We start from the raw sequence: 19,106 nt of genomic DNA, 5'->3' as shown, positions 1-19,106 counted from the left end.
TCCTCCGTGCGAGGCCTTACAGTTTCTCCACACCGCCACGTTTGTCCTCCGTGTCCACCTCGGTCACCTGCCCCTCCTTCGCTCCCCCTCCACGCCGCCGTTTCCAGGCCTGCAGCGCACGTGTCACCGTCCCGCGTCGTCCTTCGCTCCTTCACATCGCCAACGGAGCGCCGGGCGAGCGTCAGACGGGCGACTCCGACACGGCAGCGAGGGCGAGGAGCTCAGGGGGGGGGAACGGGGCGTGGGTGGGCCTGCCGGCGCCAGGCGTGCGTTGCCCACCACACAGCGCAGGTTACCTTGCACGCGAGGAAGCCGAAAAGCCCCCCAAGCAGACGCGCGTGGGAGGACGCACACACGCGAGAGACGGCAGCGCGAGAGGTGAGCCGGCGAGAAGCAGCGACGAGAGTCCGCGTCTTCCCTCCCTTCTCGCGCAGACATCAGCTCCGCCGGATTCCCCACCCCATGGCGTCTGTACGGAGAAGCCCGCGGAGCCGAAGTAGCTTGCCCGTCACCGCCTTCACTTCATTTCCTCCTCTCCGTGCCGCGTCGAGGGCTTCGGATTCCCACTCTCGCCAAACTTCTGATCCTCGCACGGGAGCAGCAAAAAGATGTTGATGATATCCAGGCACCAGGCCACCAAGAAGAGAGCAAAGCCGACTCCATAAGCGAAAAAAAAACCCACTTGCGGGCACGATTCACCCTCATCCTTGTAGTAGGTCACCACCATGGACGCCCAGACGATGCACAACGTCAAGATACCAACGATGTTGAGAACCAGGCACACCCAGCGGAAGAAAGGACACCAGCACACTGCGAATAAGCCCAGGACGAACGCCGTGCCGTACACCACAACAGAGAGGATGGCAAACGCCTGAGCAGCGCGGAAGCGGTCGCGGCGGCCGTGGCACCCTCCCCAGAAATGGTCTGACCTGTTATCGTACGAAACGCTATAGCAGTCGAACTGAAACCCCCATAAGGTGATACAGGGAGTGTTGCCGTACATGCCCTCGGTGTCATCCCGGAACATGTCGATCGGCGTACCCACCAGCACGAAAAAGAACGCGATGAACTGGAGGATGACGTAAATGATAGAGCTGATTCTGCGCTGCATCTTCGGTAAATCCGCAACAGTCACAGCTGACAAGGGCAACACGGATGTGAACGGGAGAAAGAGCGATAAGGCGGTCGACACTGCGCAGCACAGCTGACGAGGAGCGAGGCGGGTGGTGGGCAGAGGGGAGAAGAGGGCGAGAGCGGAAGTGAGTCAGGGCTTGGCAAGGCTATGTCTGTTGTTGTTGCACGTGCACGCACACGGTGTCGCTCATGTGTGTGTGTGTGTGTGTGTCGTTAGAGGGGGAGGGATGTGGGGTGTGGGCAGGAGTGAAAGCGGGGGAGGAGAGAGGGAGAGACAGAGAGAGAAATGCGGGGGAGAGTGGCGAGGACATGGGCACGTGGCGCTGCGAGGCGCGCACAGCGGGAGCACATGGGCCACTTCTCGGCATGCACGCAAGGCACGCACGTACGGAGAGGCGGCCGGCGGACGCGAGAAGCGCCGCAGCGGCAGCGAGGGCGCGACGGAAGCACCGCTGAAGGCATCCAAGCGGAGAGGACGGAGGGCACTGCCTGCCACACTCCTTGACAAGCCTGGCCCCCACCCTCCGACGCTCATCCCGTCTTGCACCGCCCCCTCCGTGTGGCCGCGGCAGCCAAGCAACCGCGCCGCGCACAGCGAGGTCGACGTGCGAGGGAGCGCGTGTGCAGAGAGCCGCAGCTGCAGGGCCTGCCGTCCGCTGCTTCTCGGCGCCGCTCTCCCCCTTCCGCGTTGTCGTGGGTGCACCTGTGTGAGGCCTTTCGAGCGGCGTGTGCAGAGGAGGGGGGCGAGGGGCCGCTGTGTACGTGTGTGCAGGAGGGCAGCAGCACCGCCCACTCCGCACCGCCCGCACATCCCTCCCTCACACGTCCAGAGAGCAGAAGGCGCATCGATGACGGCAGCGCGAGAGGACACAGCGGCCGTCACGCGCGGCACACCACCCGCGACAACACCNTGCGCACGCGTCACCGCTCGCCCCCGTCCACTGCACACAGCGGGGATAGACACCGCAGAACACGCACGGAAGGCACGCGCACACAGGGGCTGCACCGCAGCAGCTCTGCACCGCGAAACGGAAACGAAACGAAGCGCGCCGCATATGAGCAGCAGCGGCCGCGTGGAAATGCGTGCTGCCGAACAGCTGCACATCCTTTGCGGGGCCGTGCCGCACAACGCCCTCATGTGCCACAGCGCCCTTGCACACACGCCGCAGACAGCTCCCCTTCGCCATTGCCCCCCGGCAGCGTGCAGGCAGCGCCGCCCCTCTTTTGCCGGCCCGGGGCATCCCCACGCGGTGCGCACACCCATCGGGCAGGCCCTCCGAGCCGTCTCCCGCCGCTCAGTCGTTGACGGCGGCGGGTGGGCCGGCCCGCAGGCACAGCCACCGCGCTGACCGCGGCGCCGCAACACGGAATGTGCGCCGCCACCAGCCCTCCACACGGGCAAGCAACAACAAAACCAAGTCGCTTCAGGAGATGCCTCTCAGCGCCGCGGCTCGCCAGTGTAGCAGAATGAATGCATTTGTGTGCGCATGCGTGCTCTTGGCTCCCGTGTGCCGGTGCCCGCGTTCACGCCCGGGCTGCTCCCCTCCATCACCGTGTGTCTCCGAGAGGCACCCGTGAGGCGGGCGCGAAGGTGCAGCAGAGAGAAGAGAGGGGCAGATCAAGAGGCATCCATGCAGACAGGGCCTGCGCGGCCACAAGGCGCACGCGCGCACAGGTACACATATTCACGCACACGTGCACATGCATGCATGGGGAGATGCATGGGCATGCACCGACACGCGTGAACGCACACGCGCAGAGCGCAGCCCTACCGTTTCGCAGCACCGCAGAGCTCGGCGCTCCCCCTGCTCCTCCCCTCTCGGAGAAGATGGGGCGGCAACGGCGGCGGTGACACTGTTGGGGTGAGTCAGTCGAGGAACGGAGACAATAATGACAGAAAGCAAAAAGCAAGCAACGCGGAAGCGCGAGGAGAGAGGGACGCACGCGCACGCGCTCCGCCCGCTCGGGCGAGCACAGGGGGCGGTGGTCGGCGGGGAAAACAAAGTGCGTGGCGTTTTGATGGATTGACGGTGCAGCGCTCTAGATACAGATAGACATATGTGTATAGTGTATATGTATACTCGTCGCCATGCCGCTGCACTTATTAGTTTCTGCTACGCGTGTTTGCCAGGAAAAACAGCGTATTCAAATATAAAAATCTTACTCCGCGACGGACAAGTCGGCACATGTACGCATTCGCGCACAGCTCACACGCCCCTCTGTTGCACCACGGCTACATCCGGGCCGGCGAAGACAAGTCGTCTGCTGGGGTATCGAGCCATGCCGCTAGCGGCCCGCCTTGTCTTTGCTCGTCCATTCCTCGGGCACCTGCGGCGCTAGCGGCGCCAGACGCAGACCCGGGTGGGCGGCATGCATCGGTCCAGGCAGGCCACGGCCAGGCTTCCTCCTCGAGGGCGGAAGCGGCGACGTCAGCCGTGCTGGCCGCAGGGGCTGGTGTAGGTGCGTGCCGCATGAGCACAGAGAGGAGGTGGGCCAGCCGCAGGCCAGGGCCCTCTGACACCTTGTGCTCCGCCTGCACGCCATGCCCCTCCCTCGGTCGCCTCAAGCCGCCGCATGCCGTAATATGGTGTGAATAATCTCCACACGCGACTCTGGCCGACTCGAAAGTGTAGTTAGACAGCCACAGCAACGAAACAAACGAAGCGAAGCGCGCAAGAGAGGCGAGGGGCCCGAGGGCCGCAGGGGGCGCATACGCAGACACACTCGAGTCCAACGCAAGCGGGGCGAACAGAGAAGCAACACTGCCTCGCCTCCGCTCCGCCTCCGTACCCACTCGCTCCGCTGCGTATTCCCCTGCGGCCTCCGCACCACTACTTCCTTGCCAGAGTGCGTGTGCGTGCCTCTCCTCCGCTGCTCCTGCACACTGCCCATGTATCCCCAGCGCTGCGGTGCCGCGGCTGCTCTCCACCTCGTCGTCCCCTCGATCAGCCGCCCTCGCACACACGCGCGCAGGGAGGGGGCGGGGAAGACGAAGTGCAGGGCAGCGGCACGGAGACACAACGGGAAAATGGCAGGGCGGCACGCACACGCACACGTCCATGCGGCTCTTCTCTGCATAGGGAGAGAGACGAAAACGAGAGAAATCGAAAGAAACATGCGAATGTCAAATCAAGCGATAGCACGAACAGAGAAACGAAAAAAACGGCAGCATATGCGCGTGCGTGTGTGTCGAGGGGTGTGGAGGGGGGCGGGGGCGGGTGATCGATGCGGCGTGGCGTGGCGCCTCCCGTCCTCCGTGCGAGGGCGTCCGTTTCTCCACACCGCCACGTTTGTCCTCCGTGTCCACCTCGGTCACCTGCCCCTCCTTCGCTCCCCCTCCACGCCGCCGTTTCCAGGCCTGCAGCGCACGTGTCACCGTCCCGCGTCGTCCTTCGCTCCTTCACATCGCCAACGGAGCGCCGGGCGAGCGTCAGACGGGCGACTCCGACACGGCAGCGAGGGCGAGGAGCTCAGGGGGGGGGAACGGGGCGTGGGTGGGCCTGCCGGCGCCAGGCGTGCGTTGCCCACCACACAGCGCAGGTTACCTTGCACGCGAGGAAGCCGAAAAGCCCCCCAAGCAGACGCGCGTGGGAGGACGCACACACGCGAGAGACGGCAGCGCGAGAGGTGAGCCGGCGAGAAGCAGCGACGAGAGTCCGCGTCTTCCCTCCCTTCTCGCGCAGACATCAGCTCCGCCGGATCCCCCACCCCATGGCGTCTGTACGGAGAAGCCCGCGGAGCCGAAGTAGCTTGCCCGTCACCGCCTTCACTTCATTTCCTCCCCTTCCTGCTGTGTCGGCTCCTGCATCCGCACCGCCTCCGGCTCATGCTCCTCCTCAAGCTCGGACTTTTCACTCGCGGCAGAACCCCTCTCCTGGCACGGGAGCAGCAAGACGGCGATGTTGATGATATCCAGGCACCAGGCCACCAAGAAGAGGTAGAAGCCACTGCCATAGATGAAATCACTGTTAAGATTCGGGCACGATTCGCCTTCATCCTTGTAGTAGGTCACCACCATGGACGCCCAGACAATGCCCAACGTGAAGATGCCAACGATGTTGAGAACCAGGCACACCCAGCGGAAGATCGAGCAGCAGAACAGCAGAAGGACGCCCAAGACGAACGCCGCGCCGTACAGAAAGATGGAGATGACAGCCAACGCCTGAGCAGCGCGGAAGCGGTCGCGGCGGCCCGGGCAGTCATCCCATATCTCGTCCGACGTGAAGAGATACGAGGTGTCAGAACAATTTATCTTCCCGCCCCATAAGGTGATGCAGAAATGCCGCTCAAAAAACGGCGGATCATTGCCGCGAAACACGTCGAGCGGCGTACCCACCAGCACCAACAGGAACGCGATGAACTGAATGACGGCGTAGAAAACAGTGCTCGCTATGTATTGCATTTTCGCCGATCCGCAACGCCGAAAGCAGACAAGGGCAACACGGATGTGAACGGGAGAAAGAGCGATAAGGCGGTCGACACTGCGCAGCACAGCTGACGAGGAGCGAGGCGGGTGGTGGGCAGAGGGGAGAAGAGGGCGAGAGCGGAAGTGAGTCAGGGCTTGGCAAGGCTATGTCTGTTGTTGTTGCACGTGCACGCACACGGTGTCGCTCATGTGTGTGTGTGTGTGTCGTTAGAGGGGGAGGGATGTGGGGTGTGGGCAGGAGTGAAAGCGGGGGAGGAGAGAGGGAGAGACAGAGAGAGAAATGCGGGGGAGAGTGGCGAGGACATGGGCACGTGGCGCTGCGAGGCGCGCACAGCGGGAGCACATGGGCCACTTCTCGGCATGCACGCAAGGCACGCACGTACGGAGAGGCGGCCGGCGGACGCGAGAAGCGCCGCAGCGGCAGCGAGGGCGCGACGGAAGCACCGCTGAAGGCATCCAAGCGGAGAGGACGGAGGGCACTGCCTGCCACACTCCTTGACAAGCCTGGCCCCCACCCTCCGACGCTCATCCCGTCTTGCACCGCCCCCTCCGTGTGGCCGCGGCAGCCAAGCAACCGCGCCGCGCACAGCGAGGTCGACGTGCGAGGGAGCGCGTGTGCAGAGAGCCGCAGCTGCAGGGCCTGCCGTCCGCTGCTTCTCGGCGCCGCTCTCCCCCTTCCGCGTTGTCGTGGGTGCACCTGTGTGAGGCCTTTCGAGCGGCGTGTGCAGAGGAGGGGGGCGAGGGGCCGCTGTGTACGTGTGTGCAGGAGGGCAGCAGCACCGCCCACTCCGCACCGCCCGCACATCCCTCCTCCACACGTCCAGAGAGCAGAAGGCGCATCGATGACGGCAGCGCGAGAGGACACAGCGGCCGTCACGCGCGGCACACCACCGCCGACACCACCTGCGCCACGCCGTCACCGCTCGCCCCGTCCACTGCACACAGCGGGGATAGACACCGCAGACACGCACGGAAGGCACGCGCACACAGGGGCTGCACCGCAGCAGCTCTGCACCGCGAAACGGAAACGAAACGAAGCGCGCCGCATATGAGCAGCAGCGGCCGCGTGGAAATGCGTGCTGCCGAACAGCTGCACATCCTTTGCGGGGCCGTGCCGCACAACGCCCTCATGTGCCACAGCGCCCTTGCACACACGCCGCAGACAGCTCCCCTTCGCCATTGCCCCCCGGCAGCGTGCAGGCAGCGCCGCCCCTCTTTTGCCGGCCCGGGGCATCCCCACGCGGTGCGCACACCCATCGGGCAGGCCCTCCGAGCCGTCTCCCGCCGCTCAGTCGTTGACGGCGGCGGGTGGGCCGGCCCGCAGGCACAGCCACCGCGCTGACCGCGGCGCCGCAACACGGAATGTGCGCCGCCACCAGCCCTCCACACGGGCAAGCAACAACAAAACCAAGTCGCTTCAGGAGATGCCTCTCAGCGCCGCGGCTCGCCAGTGTAGCAGAATGAATGCATTTGTGTGCGCATGCGTCGGCTTTAATGTCGGCGGGTGTTGAGGTGGAAAATAGGTGCCGTAGCAAGCGAGGAGGGGAGGAGAAACGTGTAGTTTGCGGAATGAATCAGACGGAGTGCGTGCATGCACAGTGCGCGAGGTGCGCGATGGATGATGACGGCAGAAAGGGAGGACGCAATTGGGGAGAAATTGAGTGCCAATTGATGTGCAAAGTTGCCGGACGGATAGGGCGGGAGGGAGGAATAGGCGTGAGGCGTGGAGTGAAAAAAGCACGGTAAAGGAGGTGAACGTCCGGAGAGCCTGTCCATCGATGACGAGAAAGACTACATGTTCGGATGCATGCGAGAAAGGAGTGCAAGTAGAGGGACAGAAGGCGTGTGTTCTTCCCAATGGGTGCCGTTATCCGGCAAAGGTGTCTCGGGTTGGTCTAAAGGAGAACAAACGCGAGAGAGAAAGAGAGGGCACACACTCTTTATCTGGGTGTTTTCGAGGATGTGTGGTGGGGTTCGCGCGCAAACACAGAAGGAGCGAAAAACGGTTATGTTGTTGCCCTCTTCTACGCCCCCCGTCTGCCCGCTGGCATCCACACCCTCGTCACCCACTCGCCTGTTTATGGGGCCTGCTGATGCTCCACTCCACATTCCTCTCCGCCCTCACATGCGGAACGAAGAGAACACGCGAGTCTGCTCTGTGTGTGCATGTCCTTTTCCTTTTTACCTTAGATGGCTCGAGGGCTGAAAAGAGGGGGGCGGAGGACGGTGCAATGCAACCGCCCCCCACCCCCTCCTTCTTCTACATGCCATCCACATACGTGTGAGCGCCGCACATGGCGACGGCATGAAAGAACCACACCCAGAGAGCCAGAGAGGTATTGGACAACAACAGAGAAGCAGATCCGAATTCGCTAATCGAGCACAGACCTCTACTGAACGATACCATACCAGCACTACATACCCCTTTTCTTACCATTTAAAGGTTATCGAAGAAAATGAACGGCTTATGCGAGAGGTATGATGAGCGGTTGGACGAGTGTCCTGCCACAATGCACAGGCGCATACGCATGCGCATGCAAGCATGCAGACAAGCACACTAGCTTGGAGGCAAAACACCACCCGAGAAGAGAGAGATGTCGAAACATTGCAGAAAAGAAAAGGGGTGCGCATGCCTTGTTATGTTTGCAGTCTCGATGTCCAGACTCAGCGCCTGCGTCCGTGACACGCTCATAAAGCTGCGCCTAGCGTCCCTGTGTGTGTATTCAGTAAAAAAAAATCAGCCCTTGGATACCACGGAAAGGCGGCACCCATACGCACACGTCTTTCGCATGAGCCTCTCCCCCTCCCTCCCTTCCTCTCTCCCTTCCTGCTCCGCTCCCCTTTCTTTCTCTTCCTTGGAATAATGAGGCCCGGCAGTCGCTCACGTGCGCGCAAGAGGCACGCAGGCTTTCCAGAGAACGAGAAGGCAGAGAAAGGAAAGGGTCGAGAAATGGGGGAAGGGGGTGAGGAGCCCACAACACACAGCGTTCTATTTCTTTCTGTCGTTCGAGAAAGAAGGGGGAGGGAACGAACGTGCGAGTTGGGCGCTCTGTTTCCGTTGTTGTTTTTGGGGGTGGTTTGTTCCAAAGAGCGTCATACAAAAATGGAATAAGTCATACACACCAAGGAACGCACGCCCATGCCTCCATCGAGAAATCCAGGGGGTGGCGCACTTCGCGCCTCCTCCCCGGGTCGGCAGTCAAGCCGCACTTCTTTGCGGCCCCTCTCGTCTTTCTATTTTATTTGCATTCCGCAATGCGCGTCTATTTTCGCCGAGCGGCATGCGCTACTGGAGAGAGAGAGAGAGATGACGCACACGCACACGCAAACATAAAACGCGTATGCGGAGAGGGCGAAGAAGCTGAGGACGGCATCTAGAGCAGGTTCGACTTCGGAGGGACACCGAAAGGATTGGGCAGGAAGGGGGACGTACGTCGCTGCTGTTGTCACTGTTCTTTTTTCGTTTTCGTCATGTCCCCCTCTTACCTGGGTCAGCTAATGCACACAACGGAGCGGTCCTTGACCTGCCACAGGTCTGGCCGTTGCGTCATGATTTGAAAGGCGCCACCCGAAACGTTGGAGATGTGCAACTTGCGCCATGCAGGGGTGGCAGAAGCTTCGATGGCGCGCTGCAGCAGCGACGACGCGATTAGTGAGCGATACCCACCAGCACAGTAGATGACGACGTCGGAGAGAGACGCCTCCTGCCACACGACAGGGAGGCGCGCCATGAGCGCCGCTGTGTGTATGATCTTCACGTAGGCGTCCGCCAGCCTTGGTGAGCTACCGCAGTGCCACTGCGACAGCGGCCGCGATGCCTCGACGGCGTCTTCGACCACCATGGCGCATAGCTGAGCCAGCCCCACGTGCACACTATGCTGGTGTGAGCCGTTTTTAAACTCGTACGGCGTGCGCACGTCGAGCACGACGCGCGTATCGGTGGGTTCAGCTGCCGTGAGGTCTTCGTACGATGTCAAGTTCGCGAGCGCGTCGTCGCGCTGGATACAAAGCAGGTTGCGAGGAAGGGGCACATCGGCAGACACACTTGTGGGCACGTCGCACGACACCTCACGCCACGGCAGCTCCGTTGCAGTTGCCTGCCCGCCTCGCGTCGAGTGCCTCGGCGGGAATTTCAACGCGTCTGACAAGTCGGCCAGCGTAAAGACATGCACGCGACTCTCTGGGGACAGCGCTGAGAGGCGTCGCGACAACTCGGCTCGCTGCTCCTCGGTTGCACAGAGGGCCACAATAGGCTGAAACGGAACGATTACGCATTGAAGCCACAACTCCGCTCTTCGGGCACCATAGGCCACGCCCGGGAAGCTCATTGGTACGTTGACGGCGCCGCAGAGGTGCAGCGCGTGATAGTCGTTGGCATCGCGCACGTCGACGAGGTTCACATACCAAGAAAAAGAAGCAAACTGCCGGCGAGACGCATTCGACGCGTCGCCGAGTGCACTGTGCGCGGCTGAAGGGTCGAAGGAGTACCGCAGTGCGTGCTGCATGTCGGCAGGAAGCTGCGCCAAGCATGTTGCCCGCTGCTCAGGCCGTAGTAACGCAAGTAGTTGACGAAGATGCACCACACGACTGGTATCGAAGGACGGCGGGTGCGGCAGCGGTGGTAAGCGTCTGTTGTAACTGGCGAACGCCTCTGCTGTCGTGGCGAGCGCGTCGATAACGGCGCGGGAGTGCTTCATACGAGTCAGGTCGCCGAGATACACCGCCCAGTAGAGGTCCAGCTGACTCGTCACGTTGTTGTACCCGCCGTGAGTGGGGAGCAGCACAACCTGCTCCAAACCTTCGCTTTCCAGAGTCGCCTCCTCCATCTGTTCCTCCTGGTTCGCCAGAGCCTCTTCGGTGCGGGCCGATTTGGCGGCTCTCCCGCTTGGCCGGCTCGGCTCGCTAACACTGGCGCAGAGCGGCGAAAAGTAGGCATCGAACAAGTACTTCTTGAGCATCTCGTGAGTGTGCGCCAGGGCCGCGTCGCGGTCACCACTGTCGCTGTTGATGGAGGAGGGAGGCAGCGTAGGTACGTGTCCCGTCTCGCGGGGAAAAGCAGACCACTGAAGCAGGTCACAGCGAGGTGCAGCATCGGTGCTCCACAGAACGCCCGTGCACAAACCCTTGAGCATGTCACAAAAGTAAATCTCTGCAAGCAGACACTCTGGTGAGAAGGCTGGCACCCGCACGGTTCGGAGTCGTAGGCGAGGGCTCAGCTGTACGTCCTCTGTGGTGCCGGCGGGCCCGAGAGGGATTCCGGAGACGACGCGGGCAGCCGGGAAGCTCTCAATGAGCTCGGCGAGCCCCGAGGCGCCGTCGACGTAGCAGTGCGTGAAAATGATAAAGCTGAGGGTGACACCAATACGGCTCAGGTCCGCGGCATAAGCCTCTAGCTGCTCTGCCCGCGGGTCGATGATGGCCGCTCCTGCAACGGCGTCTGCCGGGACACTTGCAGAGGCGTAGAAGGGATCCGCAAGCAGGAACGAGGACGTGCGGCTCGCCTCGTTCACGTAGTGTCGCAACACGAACGCTTTGGCCGATGTAGAGATCGCCTCCGGTGGGGAGCAGTTGTGCGTCATGGCGAGAGGCAGGAAATGATACGCCATGAAGTCCTCCACCCTCCGAACGGCACGATCATGACAGTCGGCAGCGGTGGTGACACCAGAGAGCGCCGCCGTCGCTGGGTCATCCATCCAGCACGGCTGGAGGGCACCAGAGGGCGCACCGGGCAGCGCGGCCGGCTCCACACCAGTGGTGTAGTCACTGCGACTCTTCTGTTGCGCGCATACGAGCTGATGTGGATAGAAGCGCGACACGAGCGGGTGGATCTTGTTGACCGACACCGCGTTCTTGGGCGCAGTGAACAGCTGGCCCGCAGCTGCGGTGGTTGGGTTGGGCTGAGCCTCTAAGGCAGCGGCACTGTCGTCGCCAAACAGCCGCGCCTCTGGAACGGCGGTGGCGACCAATGTAAACATGCACCGCAGCAGCGGCTGATAGCGGTTTCGGTAGCGACGCAGGCGCTGTGTCACATCGCGCACAATTGCGTCGTCCATGCTCCCGGCAACCTCAATGAGCACCGGGTAGAACGGCATCGCATGGCGGGCGGGCGTTGACCCCATAATCTCCGCCGCCTCCGCCTGGGGACCAGCAGAAACTGGCTCCTGGCTGGCATACAACGCCGGTGGCGAGTCGAGCATTGCTGGAGAAGAAAGTCTCTACAAGGGGGCGGGAACAGATAGAGAGAAAGCGAGTGCGTCGACTCTCCTGTTCCCTGTCACGCACACAATTTGAAAGCAGCTTACCACACAAAAGCTCACTCTCTCTGCCCGCGGTTTGAGCGGGACTCCCAGAAGGGAACAGAAAACGTGCACGCAGGTACGAAGAGGCGCTTCTGCATCCGTATATGTGAGAGCCGCAGTGGTGGTAACTCACCGCCGGCCCCTCTTCTGTGCCCCTTTCCGAGAAGTTCAAAGGAGTCGTGGTTGTAACACCTCGGGCTCAACGCACACAGATCTGCTTGCACATGGACATATGCACGCTGTGATGTATCATAGCGGTGAGCCTATCAAGAGAGAAGGCAACAGAGAAAGCGAGAGAAGCAGCAGCAGGAAGATGGTTGAGTCCATCGCGAGGGATAGCAAGGCACAAGAGAGGAAAGCACTCATCATGTTCGAATGGCAGGGGTCGCGGGGCTTCGCCATCAAGAAAGTCTAGCGGCACATCCCGGAGAATGATACGCGATGAGGTGTAGACGGCTCGCTCTGTCTCGCGAGGCATCACCTGCCCTTCCTCTCTAGCTGCTTGCCCCACTACACGCTCCCCTCATGAACGTGCCTGTCGACGGCAAAAGAGAGAGAGCGGTGCATGGGTGAGGGAAAGCAAAGACGACGGAGCGACGCAAGCGCAAGACTCGATGTATGGGTGTCTTGAGAGAGCACAGACAGGAAGACGTACGCACACACGCACACGCACACAGGCATGTTGTACGGCGCGCATCTTGTTGTTGCAGAGCCGATGTTAGATGGTCATGGAGCGTTGCTTGCTGGCCACCTGCGTAGACCACTTTGAGGAAGAGGGGAACGACGGCCCAAACGAGCGAAAAGGAAAATAAGATGAAGTGACATAAAAGGCACAAAACGACAACAGCATCGACGGACGTCATCCTTCACCGAGACTGGTATTGAGACACGCAGACAGTACCACAGGCACACAAGCACACCAGAAGATGTTTTCATCACCGCGAGTCCATCCTCCCGGCCATACAACAGGAGTCAAGCCCCACTCCAGCCCTCCCCGGCCCTGCCACAGGCGCACCCCGCGTGGTGCAATGCAGCCAGAGACGCATGCCTCACAGCAATGCGCACACACGCAGTCACCTCAGCACCGCCCCGGCCTCGCAGGTCGCCTCACAGCCGCACCCATCACGCACGCCACCACCTCGCGCACCCCCTCGTGCGCTGCCCCAGGCCCCCCGCCACACACACCAGCGGGCAGTGTGAGGGCCGGCTGCGACGCCTTCCAGTCACGCTGGCACTTCGCCCATCATGTCGATGGCGCCGACGCGTTCAGCGGCGCGGGTCGCTCCGACGCAACGCCGCCCACGACCTCACTGCCGACATCAGTAGCAATGCATCGCTCTGACCTCCCCACGTCGCAGTCACCAGACCCTGTCACCGCCAGAAGCCGCTCGGCATTTCGCAAGCACAGGAGGGGAGGGGGGCTGCCCGGCTTCTCCACGCACACACAGAGAGAGTGGGAGGGGATGTACTGGGCCCTGTGACACCACCACGCCCTGAGAGGTGCGCTCCCCTTTTCTTGTCACGAGGGTTCTAGGAAAAGAAAAGTACCAAGCGCAAGAGAGTAAGACAGAGAGGGGGTTGGGGAAGTCGATGGAGGGGCACACGAAGAAACATCCTCCTTGTGCCAAAACGATCTATGAAGCCGAGCAAAGAAAAAAAAAATAAAAGAACCGAAAGGTCCAAAGCAAAAGGTGGCAAACGTTGTGAAGCGAATGCGTAGGTGCCGGAGAGTGCGTAGAGTCGCTCGCGTCCTCGTCGTCCCCTCCCCCTCCCTCCCCTTTCTCTCTCTGTTTCTCCGTATGTCCTTCCTTCCTCCTCCGCCGCGGGGGAGGAAGACGCAGGGAGGGTATGAGAAAGGGCGCATGAGAGGCGCCGGCGCCGTACAGCAAAGCACAGCACATGCGTAGACGCACTCACACACACGTTCACGCTCGACCGTCGGCATGGCTGGAAGAGACCAGAATCACTGAAAAGCAAATGGTGCAGGGAGGGGGGAAAGATCGCAAGAAAGGAAACTAATAATAGCAAAGAGCGAATCCACACAAAAAAGAAACTGAAGATGCTTGTGAAAGGCACCGTCCGCCAACATGCTGGCCACAGAGTCGGCACCTCACCCCTACCCCTGGGAAGAGGAGGGAGGAGGGGTGCACACAAGCACAGAGGCTGGGTGTACATGATTGTGGAGTGTACAGGAGCAGCAGAGGCAAAGAACTACATGAACGGGTTGTTTGCCGTGTCGCGCAGCAGCAGCGATACCCGCGGACACTAGTAATTCAGTGCAGTCGGCGTGCACGCCTCATCGCACTGGATCGGAGACATGGGCAAGTCTTCTAATTGTTGTCCGCGAGGGAGCTGGAGCAACGGCTGCGGTTGTGGCTGCTGAGTTTGCTGGCGGCGCCGCTCATCCTCCTCATCCTCTCCCTTGCCAGCGTTTGCTGGGGCAGCGAGTCGGTGCACATCCTGCTGAGTTGTCGTGAAGAGCCACATTGACGCCTCCATGAGCGCACTCACACACCGCAGCGCGTCCACGGTGGCAGCCAAGACACCATCCTTGCCGAGCGGTGGCTGCTGCCGCTCCTCCTCCTGCAGTTGCAAAAAGCTTTCAGCGCTCTCTGTCCACCGCTTCATCGCCGAGGCGCTCGACAGCAGCTGAAGTTCCTCGGAAGAGAGCCGGAGGTACTGTAGAACCTGTCGTGCAGTCGGTCGCTGTGGGGGATCGCTACGCAAGAGCGCCACGACAAGCTCCACCAGGTCGGCCGAGTATCCGCGGCGGCGCAGCACCTCCACCGGCACGCGGCGGCGGAGCGCTAGGAACTGATCGCCATTGCGGGGGAGTGGTTGGCCTGACATGAGTTCGAAAAGCGACATCCCTAGCGAGAACATGTCACCAGCCTTGAAGTGCTGTTTTTCATTCAGCATGTCGGCGCACAGGTACCGGCAATCGCCCTCGTCAATGCTCATCGTGCTCAGCTCGTTGCCTTCGTTCCAGTTGTTGAAGTCCAGGGAAGAGCCCAGCCCGCCAGCGCCAACGCCAGCACCTGTGTGAACAGCAGGTCCGCCGTTCGGGTTCGCGCACGCGACACCTCCGACCCAGCCAGCTCGTTGGCCTCGTGCCAGGGATCCGTAGCCGTTCCGCGTCTCTGGTCTCGGTCGGCCTCTCTCATCCAGTAGCACGCTGCAGCCGAAATCAGACAGCTTGTACGCCCCGTCCTTATCGACGAGGACGTTGTCCGGCTTGAAGTCGACGTGCGCAATGTTGGCGCGGTGCAGCGCATCGAGTGCGATGCTCATGTGAGCTAGGAATACCTTCACCTCCGCCTCCGGCCAGGGCTCATTCCGGCTCTGCTTCGCGTTCGCGACAGATGCGACGGAGCCGCCAGGACAGTACTCCAGCTGCAGATACATGCGCGGCACCCGACCTTCCTCCCAGGCGGCAGAGAGCTGCACGACGTGCGGCAGCCCCCGCACCATGCCCATCACAGACCGCTCGCGGCGGTATCGCCGCTCCATCTCCGGCGTCCGTAGCGGCGGCGACATCTTCACTGCGACATACTCGCCTGAGCTGATCTCCTTGAACAAGGAAACCGTGCCGAAGGAGCCGCTGCCGAGAAGTCGTACTTCGTTGTACTCCTTTAGGATGCGCCGCGCCAAGAAGTTCGAGCATTCCGTTTCGGCCTGCGACATGTCCAGAACGTCCTGAGATGGATGCAGGAGCACCTGCGAGAAGGTATTCGAGCCACCAATCTGCTGAGACAAAGCCACAGGTGTGGCGTAGTCTATGGTAAGAGGGGAAACGGTGCTGATCGCATTGCTGCCGCCGCCGGCGCCCCGGTAGACAGCCGTCGACGGTGACGGCTGCGATGGGAAGGCGTTGTGCCCGTTGCCGTTGTGGTTGATGCTGGTAAAACGACTGGTGCCCGTCTGCGCAAAAGGCGTTGCTGGTGTTTCATCAAGGTCAAGTGCGCTGAACTGCGACAGAACGTCGGCGGACCGCTTCCGGCTGCCCTCGCGGCGGTAGCACTTGAAGGACGGCGGTGGAGGGGCGGTGCTCATGCTCGACGTGGTGGCACGCGAAGCAGGCGCTGATACGCTGTTAGCCGCTGGGTTGTAGCCGAGTCCTCGAAATGGCGCGGCAATGCGCAGAGACGGCTTTGGTGACGCACCTCCGGCAACAGCGGCGGCGGACGTTGCGGCAGCAGCCGAGGCGCAGGTTCCGGTGCTGGCTGCAGCGGAGGTGGACAACCGAGGAGCGGCGCCGATGCCTCCGCATGAAAGACTTACCGTGTTGCCCATTCCTGTGTGAATCGTGCGACGCTGCTTCGTTGGTGTCGGCGGCTCGGCGACGAGTACCGTGTCCCCCAAGTTGGCAGGCGCCGCAGGCACAGCCAGGGTTGCAAAGCCGCTGCTGCTCTCGTCGCCCGAAGACCTTACCCACCGACCCTGCGGCCCACTCAGCATCGGTGACGCCAACGGCACTGCCGCGCCGTTGGGCCCCGTCATTAACGGAGGCCGTCGCAGCCCGCGGCCGCCACTGCTATGATTTCCAACCGTCGTCGTTGCCGTGGAGTCACTGACACTGTCCGAGTAGCCTCCGTGTATGCTTGCAGGGCTAGTGGCGGACGCAGGGGGGTGCGCCTTGATGGACGCCGGAAGGCAGTGATTCGAGGTTTCACAGCCGACAACTAAGCCATGTCCCGCTGTTGTGCTCGACGTCTCTGTGTCTGCCACGGCCGGGGCGGATGAGGTGTGGAGAAGGGACGCGTACGGAGCGGTTCCACCGCTAACAAAGCCGGCGGACGACGGCGTCGCACTCACAGCGCCCCACAGACGGCCCGACTGCGGGGCCGGCCGAAGGGGTGCTCTGGGCTTTGCAGGTGGAGGATGCTGGAAGAGAGGCTCCTCGTTGCTGTCGGACTCGCAGGACGCAGGAAAGTAGGGGACAGCTCGAAGTCGCTGCGGTTCCTCGTGCTGCAGATGCTGCATCGGCGCCGGCGACGACGAGTTCCGATGCAGTGGTGGCGGCGTCGGCAGCTGCGCGGAGGGGTTGTAGAAGACTGCGTTGATTGTAGTCGTCGTGGCCATCGAAGATGGCGCGCTCCCGCCACCAGAGCTTTCTGCATCATTGCCTCGTGCATCGATGGCATCAGTGTTCACCATGGTGCCCACGGCGCCGGTGCGTGTGGGAGGCTGAGAGCTGGCCAGAGGCTCCACCTGTGCTGAAGGCAGAAGCGTGACGGCCACGGACGAGTTCTCGTCGTCTATCTTTGCTCGCATGTATGGAAATCTTCTCTAGTGAAGGGATTGTGTCCTTGCCGCTCGCCTGTGCTTTCCTTGTTGGTCTCGCGGACCCTGTGGAAGACGCCGCACCTCCCCCCTCCTCCCGAGCAGTATCAATGTAAACGCGCAAAGAGAGGCAGAGAGTGCGAAAAGCAACTGAAGCAGGAAAGATCGTGGGATACTCTGTATATGTATATATACATACAGAGAGAGAGGCACGTCAGAGATCGCTTACGCCACACACACACACGCCAACAGAAAGCGAAATAACAGGCGTACCTCTCTGTGCCTGTGCCTGTGTGTGTGTGCGTGTGTGCGTGTGATGATAAGACAGAAAGATGCGGGCACGTGTGAGAGATGCGAAAGGAAAAGAGGCGGAGGCAGCCAGTGAACGCAAGACAGATGCGCAGTGTACGCGTTACTACTTTGATGTGTGATCCATACGCCACGAAAATCAGACGTCTGCGTCTCCAAGACGCGCTCTCTCTCTATAATCCAGTGATGGGGAGAGGGGGAAGAAAGTCGCTCGCGCGCGAGTGTGCGTATGTGCGTATGTGTGCGTGTGTGTGTGTGTGTGTGTGTGTGTATGTGTACGTGTATCTATGCGCGAGTTGAAGCGGTGCTGCGAAGGGCCTCACCGTGCTCTTGTGCAGACGACCACTTCCGTTTCGCTTTCGTGCGAACTCCTCTCCGTGTGCCAGAGAGATGCGCCAGTGCGCGAGAAGTGTTCGATGCCGAAGGCTGTATGCGAGGGTGTAGGCGGACGAGAAGAGAGGAATGTATTGATGTGCCTCCGGTACGTATGGGTGTTTGCGGCGCTGGCCTCCGTCGCGGAAAGACGGCGATGAATGTCTTTAGAGCAATTCAGTTATGGCACGCGTTGATCAAGTAGATGCGCGGTGCTCCTTCAAGGAAGTCACATGATAAAACGCTCAAAGCAGAAAAGAGATGGTGTGTGTGTGTGTGTGTGTGTGTGTGTGTGTGTGTGTGTGGCTGACTGCGGTGACGGAGAGAGGCGGTCCAGCCACAAATAGGCTGCAGAGCGACGAGCAGGAAAAGGGAAATAAAGGGAGAGGGGCTAATGCATCTGACTGGGGATATTACAGACGTCTAACAGCCGCGCTCGCACGATGCTTTGTGCGTTTCCGCTGTGAATGTGCGCTAACAGCTGACGAGATGGTGTAGTTTGCGCTGCGGCACCCCGAGCTGAGGACATGATGGTGTCGCCGTCGTCGCGGTAAGGTGCGTTCGCCGCGCACCAGGGAAGAGAGAGAAGAACAAAGGTGAAGAGAGAGACACGAAACGAGGTAAAGGCAGGGTGCCGCGTTCGATGTGAGAGGACGGCACACGTAAGGCTGCGTATACACAGCCCCCTCCCCCTACGTCGTTGTCTGATTCGTTGGCAGGAGAGATTACCTACCACTTGTGCAGCGTGCAGGCTCCCTTCTTTTTCGTCTCTCAATGAGGGACAGACGCGGAAGCTTGCGCTCAGATAGTGGGGGACGCACGCATGCAAACGCGTGCGCCAAGGCGCGAGAGCACACGCCGACCTTCCAAGCAGAGAGGAAGAGAAATGCGTCTTGGCAACGGTTTGCCACGAAGCGCCTCTCCATCCTGCGTTGTGTGTGTGTGTATGCTTAAAGCCGCATGCGGTGCACACAAACACACACACACGCACACCGCGTCCGCATGTATTGCGTGGCGCATCGACCCTGACCCTCGCTCCAGCTTACTTCTTGTTTTCCCTCTTTTTTTTTGGCTCTTATGTGGCCCTTTCAGCGCCTCATATGTCCGATGCTTACATGAACTAGGCACACAGTAAGTGAACTCCGGCGAGAGGAGCTTGATGATGATGATGTGAAACACGGCCAGGCCACATACAACAAAAACAAAACGCCACGGAGCAACGGGAAGAAACTGTGCGGCAGCTGATGAAGCGCGAAAGGCGCGGGGAGACAGCAGCCAACCAT

General features: G+C 61.2%; 4 protein-coding genes across 4 annotated transcripts; all 4 read right to left on the bottom strand.

Moving 5' to 3' along the window:
* Positions 1 to 517: 517 nt before the first annotated feature.
* On the bottom strand, positions 518 to 1,027 carry LINJ_34_1020 (putative amastin-like surface protein; the record flags this gene model as incomplete). Its single annotated transcript, XM_001468436.1, has 1 exon — positions 518 to 1,027. The coding sequence occupies one exon, from the start codon at positions 1,025 to 1,027 to the stop codon at positions 518 to 520; it is 510 nt and encodes a 169-aa protein (XP_001468473.1).
* A 3,873-nt stretch (positions 1,028 to 4,900) lies between these two features.
* On the bottom strand, positions 4,901 to 5,536 carry LINJ_34_1010 (putative amastin-like surface protein; the record flags this gene model as incomplete). The annotated part of the gene is made up of 1 exon (XM_003392734.1): positions 4,901 to 5,536. One exon carries the CDS (start codon positions 5,534 to 5,536, stop codon positions 4,901 to 4,903), a length of 636 nt encoding a protein of 211 aa, XP_003392782.1.
* A 3,515-nt stretch (positions 5,537 to 9,051) lies between these two features.
* LINJ_34_1000 (conserved hypothetical protein) lies at positions 9,052 to 11,757 on the bottom strand (the record flags this gene model as incomplete). The annotated part of the gene is made up of 1 exon (XM_001468434.1): positions 9,052 to 11,757. The coding sequence occupies one exon, from the start codon at positions 11,755 to 11,757 to the stop codon at positions 9,052 to 9,054; it is 2,706 nt and encodes a 901-aa protein (XP_001468471.1).
* Positions 11,758 to 14,124: 2,367 nt separating this feature from the next.
* LINJ_34_0990 (putative protein kinase) lies at positions 14,125 to 17,133 on the bottom strand (the record flags this gene model as incomplete). Its single annotated transcript, XM_001468433.1, has 1 exon — positions 14,125 to 17,133. The coding sequence occupies one exon, from the start codon at positions 17,131 to 17,133 to the stop codon at positions 14,125 to 14,127; it is 3,009 nt and encodes a 1,002-aa protein (XP_001468470.1).
* Between the last annotated feature and the right edge of the window lie 1,973 nt (positions 17,134 to 19,106).

This window comes from Leishmania infantum, chromosome 34, assembly GCF_000002875.2.
Source record: "Leishmania infantum JPCM5 genome chromosome 34".
Classification (NCBI taxonomy): Eukaryota; Euglenozoa; class Kinetoplastea; order Trypanosomatida; family Trypanosomatidae; genus Leishmania; species Leishmania infantum.
The sequence above is the reverse complement of the archived record's forward strand: the minus strand, read 5'-3'. Positions and strand labels throughout refer to the sequence as shown.